The following is a 22,330-nucleotide window of genomic DNA, read 5'->3' as shown; positions in this document are numbered from 1 at the left end:
TGCTAAAGAAGCTGGTTGTTCAGAGTGCTGTTTCCAAGCATATTAACGGAGAGTTGAGTGGAAGAAAAAAGTATGGTAGGAAAAGGTGCAACAAGGATAATTGCAGCTTTGAAAGGATTTTCAAGCAAAATCCATTTATAAATTTTGGTGGAGCTTCACAAGGAGTGGACGGAGGAGTCCGTGCATCAAAAGCCAGTACGCATAGATGTATCCAAGACATGGGAAAAGAAAGGAACAAACTTTTCAGAAGCCTGTAATTTCTATTAAAAATATCATTTTTATATTGATCTTATGTAAAATTTATTTTGGGATTTTCATTATCTATAATCATTAAAACTACAAGAATTGTAAGAGTCCTTAGCCTATTTACAAAAAGTATAGGCCTGAAATGTTTCACTCTTTCTGTAATGAATCTATATAATATAATATAGGAGTTTCACTTTCTGAAATAAGTGACAAAAATATTGAACTTTTTCACGATATTCAAACTTTTGGAGTTGTATCTTATCCATTTTGTAATGTAATGGCGGCATCATGTGGGAATTAATATACAGCATTCCTCACTCTTTGTTCCATTATACATTATTTTTCTTTCTATTTTGTGATTAGTTTCAATCATAGATAACATACAACATGTAGTGTTAAGTGCATTTTTATGTACAACTGGCTCCAACTCTACCTCTTCAATACATATGAAAAACGTTCATATTAAATTACTGCTATTAACTTGCTCTTCCACAATCGCTGTCTGTACCACGTGCTATTTGATTGGCTCTGACCATGTGTCACATGACTGACGAATCCAGGAAGTGTTTTGCTCCCTCAAAGCGGAAGCGAATTATTTGGTGGACCTGAAACTGTTTTAGGGGGAAATTGTTTACGAGGAATAAAGACACGCAAAATTATATATCGGGTGTGTGGAGTGGATGTTGTCTTTCTTGGTAAGAGTTGTCTGCTCGTTTTTGGGTTTTTTTTTGTTTGTGACTGAAGGTATTTTAGTTTAGCTTTGCTAACTCACCTTATCGAGCTTTAGCCTGAGAGCTAATTTTCTGCTGTTGTTTTAGTTCGCTCACACGGTTAAAGTTTGCAAAAAAATACGCGGGGGGTGTTTCGCAGTCGATTTGTTTGAAGTTTGTTGATGAATTTTGCGTAAAATAGAAGATTCTGTTAATTAGAGTGTTTTGTTTAACGGTGTAAAGATCACCTTTGAGACGACAACTAGCTGTGTTTGGTCAGTTTCCTCTATTCTATATACTCTATCTGTGATACTTTATCAGTTTAGCGGATATCCAGGGCGATGTTTTTTGGCCCATGACGATATAAGTAGACAGCTGAAGCTGTGATAGTGACAAAGGTCATGTGTGATGTTCGTTAGCATTTAGTCTTTTAATTCTAATTTTGCATAATAACGAAAACAGTGTGATCAAAGTACAATAGAACCGGCTGGTTGGTCGACCTTTGCTAGCGTTTAATGAAGGCCTTTTCTGCATTACCTCAATGTTTTTTTCGTATTACATTTTTAACACATTAAGTGGAAATCATGAATTCTGTGAGAGACGATTTTTGGAATAACATTGGCCAATGTAATATAAAATTATATATGAGAGTCTAATTAAAATATTGTTCAGTCCTGCATACCTACAAGTCTAAACGAAAAGAAAACGACGGAAAATACATGTAGTTTATATTTTAATCTTACTTCCAAACAAATAAACACAGCAAGCCAGCCTCATAACTTCCTTGTTTGACGTCATGAATACATTACAAGGGGATAAAAACATCACAAAGTGAAAATACTTTTTTTAGGGTGTTGCGATTTATTACAGCTGTCCAATCTGGAATTTTGATAGTATGATATTCTTACCGTAGCATTAAACAGAAGCTTGAAACGAAAAATGTATCTACTTTTTGCTTTAATCAGAAAAACAAGAATTATTCCTGTTGCAGTTAAAATAGTAGAACATATTAAATTTACAGATACAATAATGCTATTACATTAATTTGTTGGTATTTTGATTTTGTTACTTGAGTTAAAGGAAAAATATCCAAAAATCACTCACTAAATTTACTAGTAGTTTTCAAATGCTATAATATACAGAATATAATAACATTTTACCAGAGTTTAATGGATATATTTTCAAACTGCCTAATTGGTCTTTTTTGTAAGCAAGGGCAAAATGTAGCAGCCTTCTTTCAGCCAGCTGATCTGCAATGGGCAACAACAAGTTGGGTAGCATAGTGCTACTCTATGCTCCATACAGGCAGAGACATATCCAGGTATTCTGGCCGTCACGTCCTGTGGCGTCTCATTAATTGAGGTTCTACCGTAGCAGATGGTGGAAATTTGAAGCAGGTTAATGGTAACGTTTTAAAACCTCAAAATTAGTCCAGTCAATTTTTGATAGAACTAAATTTTATTATTTACTTAAAATACCTGAATAGCTTTGTTTTTTAGTTGTTTTTTTAGTTGCAATGGTTAAGTAGAGTTTTCTTTATATAGTGTATTTTATTTGAAAGGTTTACTTGTTTTGTATAGTTATTAGCCAGAGACGTGGTTCTTTTAGGTTTTAAAGCCTTAAATATGTGACCACAAATCTACAATTTACCAGTTTACTCCACTAAACTTTGTTCTTTTGCTTTTCTTATAAAGAACCTGAACACTCTGCTGTGGTAGATCCATCTGGTGTCACCTCCAGTAGTGCAATCACTGCCATTGCTGATCTTCAGAATTGGCACCAGTCTTCACACATAGCTGACCTGTGCTTTCTGACTACCAATGGCTGGGCGTGGTGGTGGAGCAAATAGGCCTAATGGTGCCACGGCGGCAAACAAAATCTGCCAGTTCAAGCTGGTGCTGCTGGGGGAGTCGGCTGTGGGCAAGTCCAGCTTAGTGCTGCGCTTCGTTAAAGGCCAGTTCCATGAATTCCAGGAGAGCACAATTGGAGGTAAATGAGAAAGATGGACACAATATGAGGATATTTAAAGGAGAGAAACAAAGCTTTGGTTTGATTTTGTGTACCTAGAAGTCAGTAATGGATTACAGTTGTAATTTTAATTTATTACTATACTGCTTATAAGATATGAAAACAGATAAACTTTACTTTGGGGAATATGAACCTATCAGTTATTAATTTTTAGCTAAATAAACCAAGGGATTATATGTACAGTCGTGGCCAAAACTTTTGAGAATGTCAGAAATGTTTGTCACTAATGTTACTGTTTTATTGTTGTTTAATCTTTCTGTCAATTGTTTCTGTAATATTCTGAGGTTCAATAGTAACAATTATAAAAGTATTTGATTGTGAAATGCATTGAAACATGACAAGGTTCTGAATAGGATTCAATCTAAAGGAGCTTCATTGTATTTGCCGCAAAACATTTTACATTTTAGTCCCTGAACCACAAAGTTATTTTATTGGCCTAGTGGCACGGTGCTCCATCATGCTGTAAAAAGCATTGTTCTTAACCAAGTTGCTGCTGGATTGTTGCACAAAATAGTTCTCAGAGCAATTTCTTCTCTAATTTTTTTGTTTATGGTCGTGTTTTTGGTAAAATTGTTTGTGAAGTCACTCCCTAAAATGAGAGAACACCCTGCACATGAATGGTCTAAGATGCTTCAATCTCAGCATGACATGGGTCTGATGAAAGCGTCCAGCTTTTGTATTCCCTGGACAGTCCTTTTTCCAAATTTCCCAAACAGTTTGAAAGGGGGACTCAGCAGAGGCCATGGCCAAATAAGCCTTCAGACCAATCCTCAGTACTTCCTGCAGAATATCAGTCTGTTCTTGATGTTTTTCATGAAGAAAACATCTTTGCTGTCTTACTTGACACCGGGCCGGCATCCCAACCTTTTGGCCTCTCTGTGTGCAAAAACGTTCACACCTGGTTTCTGCCATTTCTGACCAAGCTCACTCTCAAAACTTTTGGCCATGACTATATTGTGATGGTCAATTACAAAATAACAGTTCAGGTGTTTATGCTTTATTTGAAATTAAGACCTGTTAAATAAACCCGTTCTTCCTAAAATACAATTCTATTTTGACAACTAAAACAGTGTTTTGTATAAATGATGCTATCTGATCAGGTTCTCTTAAGTTATTGTTAGCACCATAGATTATCAAGCCAGTCTGATCTTCCTTCTATATCTCAAGCATGAACAATAAAATAGAGATTTATTCATCAGAATTTAGTGATGCTCTTTGCTCTTCAGCTGCATTCCTCACGCAGACGGTCTGTCTGGACGACACCACTGTGAAGTTTGAGATCTGGGACACAGCAGGTCAGGAGCGATACCACAGCCTCGCCCCGATGTACTATAGAGGCGCTCAAGCAGCCATCGTGGTATATGACATCACTAACATAGTAGGTATCAGCTGCAGGATTACAGAGTTCCTGTTATCTAAATATGAATCCATGTAGGATGTGTGTTCTGGCTTCATGGGCTCTTGCTGTGTGATGAAAATGTTCCACTATTCTTAAAAATGTCTCTAAACTTAAATATCACAGTTAAGAATGGTACTAATCCAGTCAGTTGGTTTACTAGGACACATTTGCACGTGCCAAAAACTGGGTGAAGGAGCTTCAACGGCAGGCCAGTCCCAACATTGTGATTGCTCTGGCAGGCAACAAGGCAGACATCGCTGACAAGAGAGCAGTGGATTTTCAGGTATGAAGATTTAATATAATTCCAGAAAATATAAATAATTTCAATTAGAAATTCAATAAAATGTTTAAGATTCATTGTGTTACATTTATCTTAATGTTGCTTCCAATTCAGGTCAACCTAACTTTTGATAATGTTCCCAGGAGGCGCAAACTTATGCTGATGAGAATAGTCTGCTCTTCATGGAAACATCAGCCAAGACTGCGATGAATGTCAATGAAATTTTTATGGCCATTGGTAAGTAATGAGTTTTACCTCACACCACCAGATATTTTTAGTAGCAGCTCAATAACACAACACAAACTGGTTAGATTGACTGAGTGTAGGTTCAAGGAAACAGCTTGAAAAGGAAATGGTGGGATGGCAACCATGAAGTCTAGTCTTGAAGAGGGACTGACATTTGAAATCATATATTGAACAGTTTAAACCAGAAATATTAATAAACTGTATAAAATGCACTTTTTATCACTATCTGACATGAAATCGGACTAAACTTCTCTGGTTTTATGTCCGCTTGGATAACAAAAACTATTGCTAAATGTCAGACTAATTAAAGAACTGTTATCTTCAGATTCAGAAATAAATGTACACTGGGATTACTATGTTATTAAACAATTTGAGAAAGCCCACATTATTATGTTGTGGGTTTATAAGCATCTAATAGGTTAATTTACAACATTTGAGATAATTGGAGGTACGGCTGTGGATGTATTTTAAGGCACATCTCAAAAAGCTCCGCCTCCTTACATGACATCATGGAAAAATCAAGCCTTCTCCATGGCTCGGTTTCCAAATATCCAGATGCCTGAAGGTGCCATGTTCACTAGTTAAAAGAATTACGTACAGGTATTGGCACCATGGAACGGTACATGAGTTTAAAGGCCACTCTGCAAAGAAAAAGGTCATTACTACTAAATCAACATAAAATGCCACTTTATTGTATGCAAATTCACTCGGGGACAAAGACCTTTATTTCTGGAGACATGTTCACGTTCTCTAATAACACAAACATTTATATTGTTTGGTCATGATGACTATTGTTACATTTGGAGGAAAAAAGGGGAAGCTTGCAAGTCTGAGAACACCATGCCTACTGTGAAGTACGGGGATGGAAGCTTCCTGTTATGTAGAGCTTTTGCTGCAGGAGGGACTGGTGCTCTTAGCAGAATTCCCGGGATGACATGGAAAGAGCATCATGTGGAAATATTAAAGCAATTTTTCAGGACATAAACCAGAAATTTAAAGCACGAGCAAAAATAGGTGTTCAAAATGGATATTTTTTATCAGTTAACTTCAAACATATCAACAGCATTAGCGGTCCATGATCTAAAGTTGTTTGATTTTCCGCTGTGCTGCAACTATTATAAAATGACATTATAAACCCTATGTGCAGCTGCTTCTTCTCCAAGAGTAGGCACAATTTGAAACTGTGTATACTTCTCCCCAGCTGGGAAGAGCCTTGTAGTAAATACCTTGACAGGCCTGTCAGCCTGCTGCAGGTGTGATGAGGTTGTAGTCTTGGGATATGAGGCCAGCCTGATCAGTCGTGCTTCAGATTCTCTGGTTACAAATCCACGCTGTTGCATGCTGCACACACAGTACGCATAAATTACTACAGCTGTATTTTGCCTTCATTTTACTAGAGAATCTCTTGAGAAAAAATCTCCTTTTTTGAGGGAGACCCGGCTAAGAGGAACACTGGTGTACAAAATGGAAAATAAAACAAAATATACACTCACCAGCGACCAGCTTTATTAGGTACACCTTGTTAGTACTGGGTTGGACCCACTTTTGCCTATAGAACTGCCTTAATCCTTCGTGGCATAGATTCAACAAGGTACTGGAAACATTTCTCAAAGAGTTTGGTCCATATTGACATGATAGCATCACACAGATGCTGCAGATTTGTCGGCTGCACATCCATGATGCGAATCTCCCATTCCACCACATCCCAAAGGTGCTCTATTGGATTGAGATCTGGTGACTGTGGAGGCCATTTGAGTCCAGTGAACTCATTGTCGTGTTCAAGAAATAGGTCTGAGATGATTCGTGCTTTATGACATGGTGCGTTATCCTGCTGGAAGTGACCATCAGAAGATGGTACACTGTGATCATAAAGGGATGGACATGGTCAGCAACAATACTCAGGTAGGCTGTGGCGTTGACACGATGCTCAATTGGTACTAAGGGGCCCACAGTGTGCCAAGAAAATATCCCCCACACCATTACAGCACCACCACCAGCCTGAACCGTTGATACAAGGCAGGATGGATCCATGCTTTCATGTTGTTGACCCCAATTTCTGACCCTACCATCCGAATGTCGCAGCAGAAGTCGAGACTCATCAGACCAGGCAACGTTTTTCCAATTTTGTATTGTCCAATTTTGGTGAGCCTGTGCGAATTGTAGCCTCAGTTTCCTGTTCTTAGATGACAGGAGTGGCACCCGGTGTGGTCTTCTGCTGCTGTAGTCCATCCGCTTCAAGGTTCAACGTGTTGTGTGTTCAGAGATGCTCTTTGCATGCCTTGGTTGTAACGAGCCAGTCTGGCCATTCTCCTCTGACCTCTGGCATCAACAAGGCATTTGCGGCCACAGAACTGCTGCTCACTGGATATTTTCTCTTTTTCGGACCATTCTCTGTAAACCCTAGAGATGGTAGTGTGTTAAAATCCCAGTACATCAGCAGTCAAAATACAGCCCCCAATAAATAACATGTTTTTCCCTTTTTTCTAATCAAAATGCTTGAGAAATAGGAACACGTTTCTTTGTGTTTGTAAAGCAATTGCCACTCAGTGAAAACTGGTTTAAATGGATCCATCTATCTGAGGATGGCGCCGCAGATGGTCGCCTCGGCGTGTTGGTGCGCATTGTTTTGTTTTGTTTTTTGCTTTAAAACGGTCTTCTGTGATGGTACCCGGAGCTCTCTCACCAGAGAAGAACTCATGAACATCAGGGCTACTACACCAGAGGAGTTATTTCCCACTTTTCTGCCTACTGCTCTGGAATTTTTGGACATTCTGGTCAAAGGTGCGCTCACCTTTGTTCACGCGGTGAAACGGGCTGGGTTGCTGGTACGTCTTCGCCAGCGTGGACTACGAACACCGTTACCTGGAATATTTCTCTCTAACGTGCGCTCACTTCCCAACAAAATGGAGGAACTACAACTGTTGTTGGGGAAAAACAGGGACTTTTATTCATCGGCAGTTTTGTGCTTCACGGAGACGTGGCTGTGTGGATTAATACCGGACTCTGCGCTGCAGCTGGCAGGATTCCAGCTCTACAGAGCGGACAGAGACACGGAACTCTCCGGCAAAGCGAAAGGTGGAGGAATCTGTTTTTACCTCAACAGTGGTTGGTGCAACGACGTGACAGTGATTCAGCAGCACTGTTCTCCAGACCTGGAATCCTTCATCATAAACTGTAAGCCTTTCTATTCCCCCCGTGAGTTCGCTTCGTTCATCCTGGTCGGTGTTTACATCCCACCGCAAGCTAACGTGCAGGTCGCACAGCGCATGCTCGCCGACCAGATACTGAGTGTGGAGCGGACCAACCCGGACTCCTTAGTTATCGTCGTTGGCGACTTTAACAAAGGTAATCTCACCCACGAACTCCCCAAATACAGACAGTTTATAAAATGTCCGACCAGAGAGGACAACATTCTGGATCACTGTTACACCACCATCAGAGACGCTTATCACGCCGTCCCACGTGCTGCACTGGGCCAATCCGACCACATCATGGTCCACCTGATTCCTGCATACAGGCAGAAACTAAAGCTCTGCAAACCTGTTGTGAGGACGACAAGGAAGTGGAGCAGTGAGGCTGTGGAGAATCTCCAGGCGTGTTTAGGCTGTACAGACTGGGATGTGTTCAGGACTACTACCAACAGTCTGGACGAGTACACAGAGGCTGTGACTTCCTACATCAGCTTCTGTGAGGACAGCTGTGTACCATCATGCACCAGGGTGAGTTACAACAACGACAAACCCTGGTTCACAGCTAAACTCAGAAGGTTAAGACTGGATAAGGAAAAGGCCTTCAAGAGTGGGGACAAAGACATATACAGAGAGGCAAAGTACAAGTTTGGCAAGGCAGTGAAAGAGGCCAAACGACTGTATTCTGAGAAGCTCCAAAACCAGTTCTCAGCCAACGACTCTGCGTCTGTCTGGAAAGGGCTCAAGCAAATCACCAACTACAAGCCGAAAGCCCCCCACTCCATCAACGACCGACGCCTCGCCAACGACCTGAACGAGTTCTACTGCCGCTTTGAAAGACAAAGGGACAGTCCTGCAACCATCCCCCACGACGCCCCCCAACAGCTGCAGCCACAATCCACCACCCCCATCTCTCCAACCTCAAGAGGGGTCTTGGCACCTCCAACCCCCACCCTGAAGTTCCCCCCCACCAGCCCCCTACCCACGCCGAGGACGGCTCTTTCCATCCAGGAGAGGGACGTAAACAAACTCTTCAGGAGACAGAACCCCTGGAAAGCTGCTGGTCCGGATTCTGTCTCACCAGCCAGCCTGAAGCACTGCGCTGATCAGCTGTCTCCAGTCTTCACAGAAATTTTTAACACCTCACTGGAGACATGTCATGTGCCAGCCTGCTTCAAGTCCTCCACCATCGTCCCTGTTCCCAAGAAGCCAAGGACCACAGGGCTTAATGACTTCAGACCCGTCGCCCTGACCTCTGTGGTGATGAAGTCCTTTGAGCGCCTTGTGCTCTCACACCTAAAAGACATCACCGACCCCCTCCTGGACCCCCTGCAGTTTGCCTACAGAGCCAACAGGTCTGTAGATGATGCAGTCAACCTAGCCCTTCACTTCATCCTCCGGCACCTGGACTCCACAGGAACCTACGCCAGGATCCTGTTTGTGGATTTCAGCTCTGCCTTCAACACCATCGTCCCAGTTCTGCTACAGGAGAAGCTCTCCCAGCTGAGTGTGCCCGACTCCACCTGCAGGTGGATCACTGACTTCCTGTCTGACAGGAAGCAGCGCGTGAGGCTGGGGAAGCACGTCTCTGACTCCCTGACCATCAGCACCGGTTCCCCCCAAGGTTGTGTTCTCTCTCCTCTGCTCTTCTCCCTGTACACCAACAGCTGCACCTCCAGTCACCAGTCTGTCAAGCTTCTGAAGTTTGCGGACGACACCACCCTGATCGGACTCATCTCTGATGGTGACGAGTCTGCGTACAGATGGGAGGTGGACCATCTGTTGGACTGGTGCAGCCAGAACAACCTTGAGCTCAACGCTCTAAAGACAGTGGAGATGGTTGTGAACTTCAGGCAGAACCCAGCCCCACCTGCCCCCATCACCCTCTGTGACTCCACAATTGACACTGTGGAATCTTTCCGCTTCCTGGGAACCATCATCTCCCAGGATCTCAAGTGGGAGCCAAACATCAGCTCCCTCATCAAGAAAGCCCAGCAGAGGATGTTCTTCCTGCGGCAGCTGAAGAAATTCAACCTGCCAAAGACTATGATGGTGCACTTCTACACAGCCATCATTGAGTCCATCCTCACCTCCTCCATCACCATCTGGTACGCCGCTGCTACAGCCAAGGATAAGGGCAGGCCGCAGCGTGTCATTCGGTCTGCTGAGAAGGTGATTGGCTGCAGTCTACTGTCGCTCCAGGAACTGTACACCTCCAGGACCCTGAAGCGGGCAGGGAAGATTCTGGCTGATCCCTCCCACCCCGGTCACAGACTCTTTGAGACTCTCCCCTCTGGCAGGAGGCTGCGGTCCATCCGGACCAAAACCTCACGCCACAAGAACAGTTTTTTCCCATCTGCCACCAGCCTTGTTAACAAAGCCCGGAAACCACCCTGACACTGTCCCTTTCCCCCACACCCCCCCTTTTTTTGCTGACAGGACACCCGTAACTTGTAACTCTATGAGTTACATTAACGCTCAGCTTGGACTCCTGCTTTACTTGCACTGCTTTACTTGCACAATGATCACCTGCACTGTTGTATTGCTCTTGCATCTTATACTGCTCTATATTTACTCTCACTCACTTAAAACTGTGCACATATATTTATATTATATTGTAGATATGTTTATACTGTTTAATTTGTACTGTATTGCACCGACTACGCCAAAACAAATTCCTTGTATGTCCAAAAACGTACTTGGCAATAAAGCTTTTCTGATTCTGATTCTGATTCTGATTCTGAAAGACAGTGATACTGCAGCATGTTGTCACATTTCATATCAATACTCAGATCTTACTTTCTGTTACTGGAAAGTTGACCACAGTTCCTTACAAAAGTATTCCCACCTTTTGAGCCTTTCCACATTTTGCCACTGTACAACCACAAGGTTAGAGATGTTTTATTAGAATTTCATAGAATTGATCAAATGGCAAGACTGCATAATTGAAATGAAAGCAAATACCCGGCTACTTGTTTTTCAAATGCTATTATTAAAACAACAGAAAAGGGTGTCCTGCAATGCATTCGACCCTCCTCACTCTGATGCTCCTAGTCAAAACTCAGCCCAACCTATTGTCTTTCAACTTGCTATTAAATGAACTCCACCTGTGTGCCATTTAATCTGAAAAAGGATTAAAATGAAAGTTTAAAGTGAATATTGAAGTTTAAAGCAGGTTTAAGTTATGTTACACCAGCAGCTACCCTTTTTCCCATTTCAAAATTACACTGTGTTGGTCTATCAAACCAAAATGTAAGAGAAAAGCTTGAGGGGTGTAAGTACTTTTTACTAGACACTGTTTTCTACAATGTAATGGGTGGTCGTCTGGTATCAGAGAAAAGGAGGTACAGCATTTACCGTCTTTATGTAACAAAATGCCAAAAACAAAACCAATATTTCTGTGCAATCTCGAAGCATATACCGCTCTTTAACTTTGTTTGTTGCTGAAAATTAGCTTTCTTTACATTTCTGTTTTTCTGTAGCAAAGAAGCTTCCAAAGAACGAGCCTCAGGGCGGAGCAGGACAAGGGGGGCGGACAAGGACCGGAGTGGATCTACAAGAAACGAGCCCAGCAGGCCGCAGCACTGGCTGCTGCGGTGGTCATTAGCAAGTGCGAAACAACGAACTTAGAGAACGAGCCGTGAACATTGTTTTAAGGACAACATGTAGCTAAAACACAGGCAGGTAGCAGATGGCCGAGCCTCTCACTTCTCCTGTATTTAATCTGATATTACAGATGTGATTATCTGGATCCTCTTTGATTAAAAGAACTTTAACAAGAATCATAAGCTAGAGGGAACTCCCAGCATTCTCCAGTACTTCTTTCCTGTCTTTCCTCTGTTTGTCTAAAACCCTGTTCATCTTCTGTCTCTGTTGATTCAGCTCTGTTTGACTTTACTTTTTTTCAAAGCGTGATCCTGAGATTGTTGCCGTTCTGTTTGAGCATGCGTGCATTTTCTGAATGTGTGTCAGTGTGTGTGTGTGTGGTCTACACTGTCATTTTCTTAACTGCTGATCTTTAATTAGTCAACAAGTACGCAATATTATCAATGCTAACATTGCAAGCAGCAGAGCGATGACGCTTTTTGTATTATTACAATAAAATTCACATTATCATATACCTGTTTGAACCTGGGATTAACTCAGTAGTTACTAATGTGTATAGTAAGGTCTTTGTGTGCATCTACCCATACTACAAAGACTACATTTTAACATGTAAAGAACATTGTTGCCTTGAATGTCTTGAAGGGAAAATGTCACAAATGAATCAGTTTTTGTGAGTGGAACTCACTGACTTTTGCACAAATATTGCTGAAAGACACTGAGGTCCACCTACACTGAAGGTCTGACCACCGGTTTCAATCTAGATAATTTGACAAGCATACTGATGCAAATGCATGCATTTTCTATACCTATATATCTCCCTGAAGATCACAGCAACTGATTGGATTTTCATGCCCAGTTGGAAAGGTATTAGTTAATTCTGAGAAGGGCTCAGACTGTTATAAAAATGCTAAAAATTCATTTTTGAAGCGTGTGATGATTTAACTCCTCTAAAGAAAAGCTTCTGAAAGGTGTGAAAATAAATCTATAGTTGCTTTCATTTGTTGTGTCCTGATAACTAACACCAAAAAGTTGTTAGTCATTTTTTAAAAAGAACTATGAAATAACTTGTAAATCAAAAAATAAATAACATGCAAGACTTGTTTTGGTTTATTTCTGTATTTTGGGATTTAAGTGCCTTTAATTTTTTTTGTGCACCTATAGTCTGGTGTTTTGAACTTTGGATGAAAATAAAACCTTTATTTTAAAGTGCAGATGCAGCTCTAAAACAGGATACAATTGAAAAAAGGACTTATTTCATATGATAAAATTCAAGAAATGAAACTCTGACTCATTACACACACAGGGATGCAAATATCAAGCATTTCTGTTGATTTTTTTATGATTACAGAAAATATCTGTGCTTCCTTTAAATGAATTACCGCATCAGTGCAGAACACCATGGAGGTCAATTGCAATGTGGGAAGGTACCAAATCCTGCTGGAAAATGTTCAGCATCTCTATAAAGCTTGAGCAGAGAGAAATGCAAAAGCAACTCTGGGACATTGATTTCCAAATGAAATGTGATAATCACATCTGAAAGGAAGACTTTAGACCAAGCAATAGTCCAGTCCTTTTTCCTCTTTGCTCAGGTATTCTGTAGGTTTAGCTTAACACAAATAATGCAACAGTTGTAGCACATGTCCTGGGTATATCTGTGTATGGTGGCTGTTGAAGCACTGACTCAAGTCGCAATCTACACCTTGTGAGTCTCTTGAATAAAGCTTTGCGTCACATCTGGCTCAAAGCTACAGCTATCTGTGTTGCATGTTACTCCCATGTTTTTCCATCCACTCGGTTTTCCATTACTATGCTTGGTTCCAGCACCAAACAGCCAGATTCTTTAGCAATGGCCTTTTGTGGCTCTAGGACTGTCTGCTGGATAATTATCAAGTTGACATTCTACCCTATGACTCTGTTGACCTTAAAACAGGTCATAATCAGCCATCTATTTTCTAAACCCGCTTGTCCTTGCAGGGTCCTGGAGGGCCTTGCCTATCTACGCCGGGCACTGGGTGAGAGTCTGGGTGCACCCTGGACATGTCGCCAGTCCACTATAGGGTAACACAGACAAACAACCATGCACACACGCATACTTTTACCTAAGGGCAATTTTAGAGAGACTGATTAACATGTTTTTGGAGTGTAAAAATTGGAGTAACCAGATAGTATGTGGAGAACGTGCAAATTCCATGCAGAAAGACCCCAGATCGGATTTTGAAGCCAGAACCTTGCGGCGAGGCGACTGTGCTAAAAACTGTTCCACCGTACAGCCCCTGATTATAATCATAATGATTATAATTAACAGAAATTACTGCTGGAATTATATCTCTCTGTGTGTCTGGAGATTATATGAAAAAACTGAATTAGTAACTATTTCCCAACACTAGATGGTAGCATGACACTTAAATCTGAAAACAATGAAGGCAAAAAAGAGAAGAGGATTCTTGAACGTGTGCTAGATTGTTGGTTTATATAAACAAAGCGGATGAAACATTTGTTATATAAAATAACAACCACAATGAGAACACATTTAATTTTAGTAACATTTTGCTTGTTACGCAGCCTTATTATTAGTGATGCAGTCATATGCTAATCGGCCATTCTGGACAGAATAGTGTTGCATTCAGAGCAGTTGACTTTGGTGATTTATGTCTTTTGGAGAAGCAGATTATTTTGCAGAAATATACATTATTTTAAAACTAAGTTCAGTGGGTAATAGAGCTGGAATTTGAAGTTATTTTGGTCAAAAATTAGGAGAGCTTTAAAATCATGGACTCCAGATTTTGCAAGGCCTAAAAAGGTATTTTCTAACATAGTAAATCAACAGATATTCTGCATACAACATAAACTTGCTGAACTAAACAAAACAAAATCTGAAATTTTATTTGCCTTTTGGTTTTGGTGTGCCGCCTAATAGTTTACTTGTGACCCCATCTGCCCCCCCTAACTAACTGTCCTACCAACATCTAACAAAAAAAGCATTAAAATGTAAAATGTAGAAAAAAATTTAAAAAGGTTTTTTAACCACATCTTACCTAATTAATTGTAGTTTCTAGGTTGGCAAGTTTGATTCAACAATATACCTCAAAACAAATTTGCAGACCCTGTTTACAAACATAAATAACATAAATGAATAAATATAGCTGTTAAAACATTTTATTATTAAATAAATATTTGTTACATCATTTCACAAAAGGCATCCAGCTATGAAATTTAAGCAAGAAGCCTAAAGACATTTAAAAACATGAGAAATAAAATCGCTGACATTTGTCATCTAAATTTTGGCCTCTACCAAACATTCCTGGAGGAGAATCTCCAGCCATCATCGTAACCCCAAGCACGGGAAAAGTCTGTGGCAGCCGGACAATAGTTCAAAGCACACCAGCAACCACACACACAAAACAACCAATAAAACTACATTTTTGGAGAGGTTTAACCAACCCAATTGAGATCCTGTGACGGATCCGTAAACTGGTTGAAAACCCTCCAATGTGGCCGAATTAAAACAATTCTGCAAAGAAGAGTAGGCAACAATTCCTCCACAGTGATGTTAAAGACTGATTGTCATATGATGGCAGTTGAATACCATGTTTTTCCATAACAGATGGAATAATCATACAAAACTGTATATTGTGTTTAATCTGGTTATGTTTGTCTGATATTTAAATTTGTTTCATAACCTGAAACATTTAATTGTTTAGGGGAAAAAGGTCAAAAACAGAAGAAATCTGCAAGGAAAGGAAAGACTTTCGCTACAGTGTAAATGATGAGATTATACTGGAATGACCTGGACTGATTAGCAAAGATTTTGATTGGTTTTAATTGATGTTGTAAAAGTACACTTAAACTGAAAATGTGAAAAATAGAGAACATTAATTTAAGCAGGTTCATTAAAGCCTAACCATCAACGCAATCTTTAACATAACTAAATAATAATTTTCACTCTTTACATACACACACATACACACACTGCCTCTGAGATATGGCAGTGTTTCTGCCCAAAGAAAACCGACTGCTCTGCTCACAGTAAATGATTTCTCATTTGTTGGGCTGTCAGTCAAGATGTGTTCTGTCAAAAAAGAAACTCATTTCATGCTTGGCCTCTGTGAATTATAATGGGCTAAGAGCCCAACTGAAATTGACTGTGTTTGGGGGAGCAGCTTAGCAGAATAATAAAAATGTGGCATGTAAAATAAACGTGTTTCTCCGTCATTTCTGGGTTTGTTTCTGGGTGTTTCTCCAATGTTCCAGTGAAACAGGAAATGAGGTCAGACATTCATGGTAACAAGAATCATCTGATTAGCTTTTGGGACTCTTAAGTATATGCTAATAAACATCAACATTTGTTTAAATCGAAAATTAAATGTTTATAGAAAGCATAGAATCAAATGTATCTTCCCCAACAGAAAGAAATGTCATTAAATACCAAGGACACCTTATCTGGATTGTGTTTTGCAGAGCAGTCTGAGATTTCTACTGGTAGCAATCGTTTGTGAGATGTGGTACAATAATTGTCTCTTATCTAAAATGAAACATCTGCCTCCAGCTGGGGGGTTAGAGAAGATGGAAACCGAGTGCAACAAAAGGAGTAGTTGTTGAAAGTGAAGCAATTTCTTTGTTCTCATTGTAGCTATTTTATTTAATGGCCATAAATTGAATTCACTAATAATTCAACACTTACAGATTTGTATGTGAAAATTAAAGAAATTAACTCAACAAATGATTTTTAAAATGTATCTATTACATTTACATGTATATTATGACCTGTCCAGGTGCACCCTGCCTCTTCTGCAGATTGGCAGTAGCTACGACCATGAAAGGATAAGTAGGTGTCCAAAATATGTATCTTTTAATGACAAATTCAAGTGTTATTATTCTCCAAATACATAAAAAAGCTTTAAAATAATTCATGATTATTCATAGCTTTAAATACTGACAATGTTAATCAATAAATGTGAACCTGTCTTTTTTAATAGAATGATTCAATGTTTGAAAAACAGCTCCAGTCATGAGAGTTTGTCTACAATAGATGTAACTACAATAGATTTGGCTACAATAAAAGATTATTGACTTCTCTCTCTAGTTTAAAGTCACAATTTTGTAGAATATAAAAGAGTGCAATTTTTCATTGGCACTCAAAAGAGATATATCCATCATGTTACTCCAGGTCTGCCACTGATTGGTCAAGCAATCCTTTGCGACGGCTCCTTCCCTGGACAAGCTGGGTAAGAGAGAAGCAGAGCACTCACCAAGAAGGCCTTTTCCAAGTGATTCAAAAGAGGACTGATAACCCTGGCGGATTCAACTGAAATAATCCTGCTTTGCGTTTCTCTGTTTTTGTGTAAAGCTATGCAAGATTTCAAATGTGTGTGTTTAGCTTAACTTCTTAACTTTCTTTAAGCATGTATCTCTCCATAACCAGTCTGGTTCCAGGTCCAAGATGAAGAAACACCAAGATACCCAATGACCTGGGCCAGAACCGACAGTTACAAGTCTAGGAGTGACCTTCCTGCCAAACATCAGCTCTTTGGTCTGTGATCTTCCCGTCAGCCGAGCTGAGAGATCAGATTATGGGAGCAGCATTAGTCCAGTCAGTTCCACGAGTGAGACAACAGCCCAGTGTTAGACCAGATAAGGTACTTTTCTCTTGTTCAGTCATGGTGGTTCTGGTGTCAAAAGTTGACAAATCAAAAGGTTGTTCATCTAGTGGCAGAATACTTCATTCTAATCTGACATCGAAGAGTAGTATTAGTGCAGTTCCTTTGTGTTTGTTTTCTCAGTAGATATAAAAGAGAAGATTTTAATGTGGCTAAAAATAAATAGAATTTTAATTACTAGCTCCCATTAATTTTTCTTATAATCCTTAGAAAAGTAATTATCCTTAATTGATCCTAAGTAAATTTTCCATCTCCTCATATTAATATTAATATACATTATACACTCACCGGCCACTTTATTAGGTACACCTTGTTAGTACTGGGTTGGACCCACTTTTGCCTATAGAACTGCCTTAATCCTTCGTGACATAGATTCAACAAGGTACTGGAAACATTCCTCAGAGAGTTTGGTCCATATTGACATGATAGCATCACACAGATGCTGCAGATTTGTCAGCTGCTCATCCATGATGCGAATCTCCTGTTCCACCACATCCCAAAGGTGCTCTATTGGATTGAGATCTGGTGACTGTGGAGGCCATTTGAGTACAGTGAACTCATTGTCATGTTCAAGAAACCTGTCTGAGATTATTCATGCTTTATGAAATGGTGCGATATCCTGCTGGAAGTAACCATCAGAAGATGGGTACATTGTGGTCATAAAGGGATGGACATGGTCAGCAACAATACTCAGGTAGGCTGTGGCGTTGACACGATGCTCAATTGGTACTAAGGGGCCCAAAGTGTGCCAAGAAAATATCCCCCACACCATTACAGCACCACCACCAGCCTGAACCGTTGATACAAGGCAGGATGGATCCATGCTTTCATGTTGTTGACGCCGAATTCTGACCCTACCATCCGAATGTCGCAGCAGAAATCGAGACTCATCAGACCAGGCAACGTTTTTCCAATTTTGTATTGTCCAATTTTGGTGAGCCTGTATGAATTGTAGCCTCAGTTTCCTGTTCTTAGCTGACAGGAGTGGCACCCGGTGTGGTCTTCTGCTGCTGTAGCCCATCGCCTCAAGGTTCAAAGTGTTCTGTGTTCAGAAATGCTCTTCTGCATGCCTTGGTTGTAACGAGTGGTTATTTGAGTTACTGTTGCCTTTCTATCAGCTGGAACCAGTCTGGCCATTCTCCTCTGACCTCTGGCATCAACAAGGCATTTGTGCCCACAGAACTGCTGCTCACTGGATATTTTCTCTTTTTCGGACCATTCTCTGTAAACCCTAGAGATGGTAGTGTGTTAAAATCCCAGTAGATCAGCAGTTTCTGAAATACTCAGACCAGCCTGTCTGGCACCAACAACCATGCCAAGTTCAAAGTCACTTAAATCACCTTTCTTCCCCATTCTGATGCTTGGTTTGAACTGCAGTAGATCATCTTGACCATGTCTACATGCCTAAATGCATTGAGTTTCTGCCATGTGATTGGCTGATTAGAAATTTGCGTTAACGAGCAGGTGGACAGGTGTACCTTATAAAGTGGCCGGTAAGTGTACAATGTATACATTGATATTTATATGTGTGATAAAAATCATTCAGTGCAAATATCAAGAATTAATCTTTCAGAGATATTTTTATGGATTTATGGAGTCTGATTTTTGATGGACTGAGTGACTGATTGGTTAAGTCACACCACAGCACTTCATCCTCAGTGAATCTCTGCCATCATGTTGAGTGCCATTCCATTCCTGAAAAAGACTCAAGTGAACTTCAGTGATATTGACCCCCGAAGGACAGCATGTACAATGATGTACAATTTTACCCAGGACACATCATGATCTTATTTTCATCACTTGCCTTTCTGAGAGCCAATCATCCTCTTTCATTGTCAGCTTCTTACCCTGAGCCTGACCAAGAGGGATTTTTAGGAATGATCTCTCCTAGGTCTGAAAATGCTTATGAAAAATGAGCAGACTGAAGTGACCTTAGATGAGCTCTTGGTCACACTACATATACATGTTAATGGCTTTCTGTGTTTTACAATCCAATACAGCTTTTCTATTGTATACATACCTTTTAAGTGTTGATTGAATACATTTCTTCACATGAATAATAGACATTTATCTGGCAAATGGTAATCTTTAGGAGTTAATGTTCCACTCAGTTCAAAATGGTAATCATGTTTTAAAAGGAAAAAAAGGTTTTGTATTTTCTAAATAGTGACTAACTTACAAATAAGATGTGTCTAATTGTTTATTCCAAGGTTTTGGAAAAAAACAGATATTTACATACACCATATTACAAGACATATAACCTATTATTTCCTAATTATCAGAAATCAAACAGGCTAGCCCTGTTTTAAGTTGGTTAGGATTACAAAAATCATTTCTATTAGCTGGAATGACGGACATTTTTTGGAGAATTTTCTTCTACTTTCTTCAAATTCAGAAGTTCATCTACATTTGCTTAGTATTTAGTAGAATTTGTATAATTAGCTTGAATTTGGCCCATTTCACCAGAACTGATAGCTGATCTGTAACTGAATCTAATTTTAAAGGCTGCTTTTTGAGATCATTCAGTCTACATGTTGTCAGACTTGTTCTCTTTAAGTGAACTCTTGATTCTTCAGATCTTGAAATAATGTGTTGCTTGTGAAATTTAATGAATCACAGTTTATTCAAAATGTACAAGTGTGGCGTGGAGAGGGGTTTCTGTTTTAGACAGCCCCAGGCTGGTTTGGATAATGTAACTCCAAAAAATAAATCATCATTTGAAAACTGGCATGGTGTGTAGGTTGTGTAGGGAGTGAAGAACACAACAAAGGAGGTCAGGAGGCTAGCGGTGGTAAATAAGGTCTGGAGGCCGTCCAAGAGTCTGGGAGAACCCATGGAAACCCTTGTCAGGAGGTCAGCATGGACACTGGGCGGAGAAGGTTGTAGCTGTGATAGATGGCGTGGAACCATTTTGACCCTGGGAGAGGAAGTGCAAGACATCAGGTAAGGGTTCTGGCTGAAAAGTGGAGTGGCATTGCAGGTGTTCTCAGTGCTGGACTTAAGGCTTATTCTGAGAACAGGCTATAGGGTGACATGTCTCTTGAAAGCGCAGAGGACCAAAACCTGGCGGCGCCAACATCAGCTTGAGTCCCCGAGAGGTACACTCCATCTCTTCCAACGGCAGTGGAGAAACAGGATCTCTACATTGTCATATACTACGGATCATAACAAAACTCCTTTTATGTATTTGCTGAGATAATTTTTGTTTGATATTAAAATGAATTTGATGATCTGGAACAAAGAAGTGAGACACAATAAGTAAAAGCAGAAGAAATCTGTAAAGGGACAAATACTTTTTACAGCAGAGCTGATATTTGAACTGGAGATCATCTTGCTGAAAAATGACAATGCAAACTACGTTAACACCTTATTGGTGTTATAATTTAACTTTAAATAATGAACATGTTGAACTAAAAAATACCTGCAGCTCAAAGTGAACCCACACATCTTACTAATGTGAGTCTTTCATGCTTTTATTCCCTTCACGAAACTAAGGCCATCAAATAAAAAAAATCACCATTTGTCTGCTTGAAAGCTTGATTGATGATTTCATTTTGTGGTAAAATATTGTCAGAAGGGAACCTCATCAGTTCAGATGAGATGTCCTTTCATTTCCTGACATTTGTCACATTGAGAAGAAAGGATTAATATTTTTAACTGGGCCTAAATTTTGAGATGGCCTTCAGACAATAAGTCTAATTCAATCAGTCACATACAAAGAATAAATGACATACGGAGAATAAATGACATACATTTTATGAAAGAACCGACAACAAATAACTGAGTCAAATGGCGGATATTGTAGTCAAGCTCAAATACTCTTCGACGTTGAGGGTTGCTCTGTTCCAGGCTGTGAAGTGCAGCCATTATGTGGCTCCAGCTTCCACAGTGGTGCCATTCTTCTCTTTTACATTCCCACTCCATCTTTTTAAAATGAACCGCTGGCATTCTAAAAGTGTTATCTCAATCAAACGTTAAAGTTTAAAGGCAAAAAAAAAATTGTTAAAAAAAGAAAAAACACACCGACATTGCCATGGTGACCGGGTTGAGCCAAAACACGCTGCTCTGCATCATGGCCAATTTCTTGATGATTCTCAGCGCAGTAGAATAAAAATGTTCTTTAATGAAAGCACTCAAGATGATGATGGAGCCGGGGGCTGTTATTAAGTCTGATGGAGGGACCATGATGACTGATCTGAATGTCGCCTACACATATTTTATTCTAACCTTAACAGCAGGAGGCTGATTCTTCTTCACTGGGGGTGCCCCGTCTGCATTTACGTGCATGCATCTGTTTAGGCTTTCCCCTGTCTCTGCACGTATTAGTGAAGACACAACGACAAACACAAACACATGAGCTCCTTTATTTTTAGGGCAGATGCCTGATGCAAGCAAGGCATGAAAGGACTTCAATGTGAAGGACATAGCTTACACTCCAAGTATGTTTCCACCATTCATGCATCAGTATCTGGCTGACAGCTGAATTAAACACACGTACACACACGCAGACACACTCACACACAAGCAAGCTGTCCGCAATGCACGCAGGCATGTCCCGGTGTCACTGTACTCCCCGAGTCATCTGCAAGCATCTGCTTTTGAACGCAGCCCAACAATGTTAATGAGAGGCTATGACAGGGCTGGGTTTGGCAATGATGCCTGGTGATTGGACCTTACGTGACACAAATACAACCTAGAGGTTGAAGGGATTTGACATGTCACAGTGAGACAGCATTGTCCTCTCACTCCTCGAGCTGTTTATTGTGGCCTGAAAGGCCATTAAGCTGGAGCAGGTTTTTAGTAGAACTGTTTATAGGCAAACATTAACATAGTTTTTAGGCTTTAAAAATCCACTTGCTCTTTCATAAAGTCTTCTGTGATGCATTTTATTTAGGCTTGTTTGAATGACCAATCAATGCAAATAAATACTGTATGTAATGACACAACAATGGGGATGTTTAACTTTCTGA

At 40.2% G+C, this 22,330-nt stretch overlaps 1 protein-coding gene and 1 long non-coding RNA gene across 2 annotated transcripts; both read left to right on the top strand.

Moving 5' to 3' along the window:
• The first annotated feature begins 801 nt into the window (after positions 1 to 801).
• LOC124875730 (ras-related protein Rab-5C-like) lies at positions 802 to 12,802 on the top strand. The gene is made up of 6 exons (XM_047378083.1): positions 802 to 941; positions 2,651 to 2,945; positions 4,211 to 4,362; positions 4,544 to 4,666; positions 4,807 to 4,900; positions 11,580 to 12,802. The coding sequence occupies exons 2-6, from the start codon at positions 2,777 to 2,779 to the stop codon at positions 11,702 to 11,704; spliced, it is 663 nt and encodes a 220-aa protein (XP_047234039.1). The 5' UTR covers positions 802 to 941; positions 2,651 to 2,776; the 3' UTR covers positions 11,705 to 12,802.
• Positions 12,803 to 13,674: 872 nt separating this feature from the next.
• LOC124875732 lies at positions 13,675 to 17,703 on the top strand. Its single transcript, XR_007040109.1, has 4 exons — positions 13,675 to 13,761; positions 16,476 to 16,528; positions 16,871 to 17,044; positions 17,126 to 17,703. It is a non-coding gene; the product is annotated as an uncharacterized LOC124875732 (long non-coding RNA).
• Positions 17,704 to 22,330: the final 4,627 nt, after the last annotated feature.

This window comes from Girardinichthys multiradiatus, chromosome 10 (assembly GCF_021462225.1).
Source record: "Girardinichthys multiradiatus isolate DD_20200921_A chromosome 10, DD_fGirMul_XY1, whole genome shotgun sequence".
Classification (NCBI taxonomy): Eukaryota; Metazoa; Chordata; class Actinopteri; order Cyprinodontiformes; family Goodeidae; genus Girardinichthys; species Girardinichthys multiradiatus.
The sequence above is the reverse complement of the archived record's forward strand: the minus strand, read 5'-3'. Positions and strand labels throughout refer to the sequence as shown.

Excerpts from the sequence above, each read along its gene's own strand:
- LOC124875730 (XM_047378083.1), top strand. The coding sequence starts at position 2,777 with ATGGCTGGGCGTGGTGGTGGAGCAAATAGGCCTAATGGTGCCACGGCG. Across the intron at positions 4,667-4,806 it reads AGAGAGCAGTGGATTTTCAG|GAGGCGCAAACTTATGCTGA; the intron begins GTATGAAGATTT and ends TAATGTTCCCAG. Across the intron at positions 4,901-11,579 it reads TGAAATTTTTATGGCCATTG|CAAAGAAGCTTCCAAAGAAC; the intron begins GTAAGTAATGAG and ends GTTTTTCTGTAG.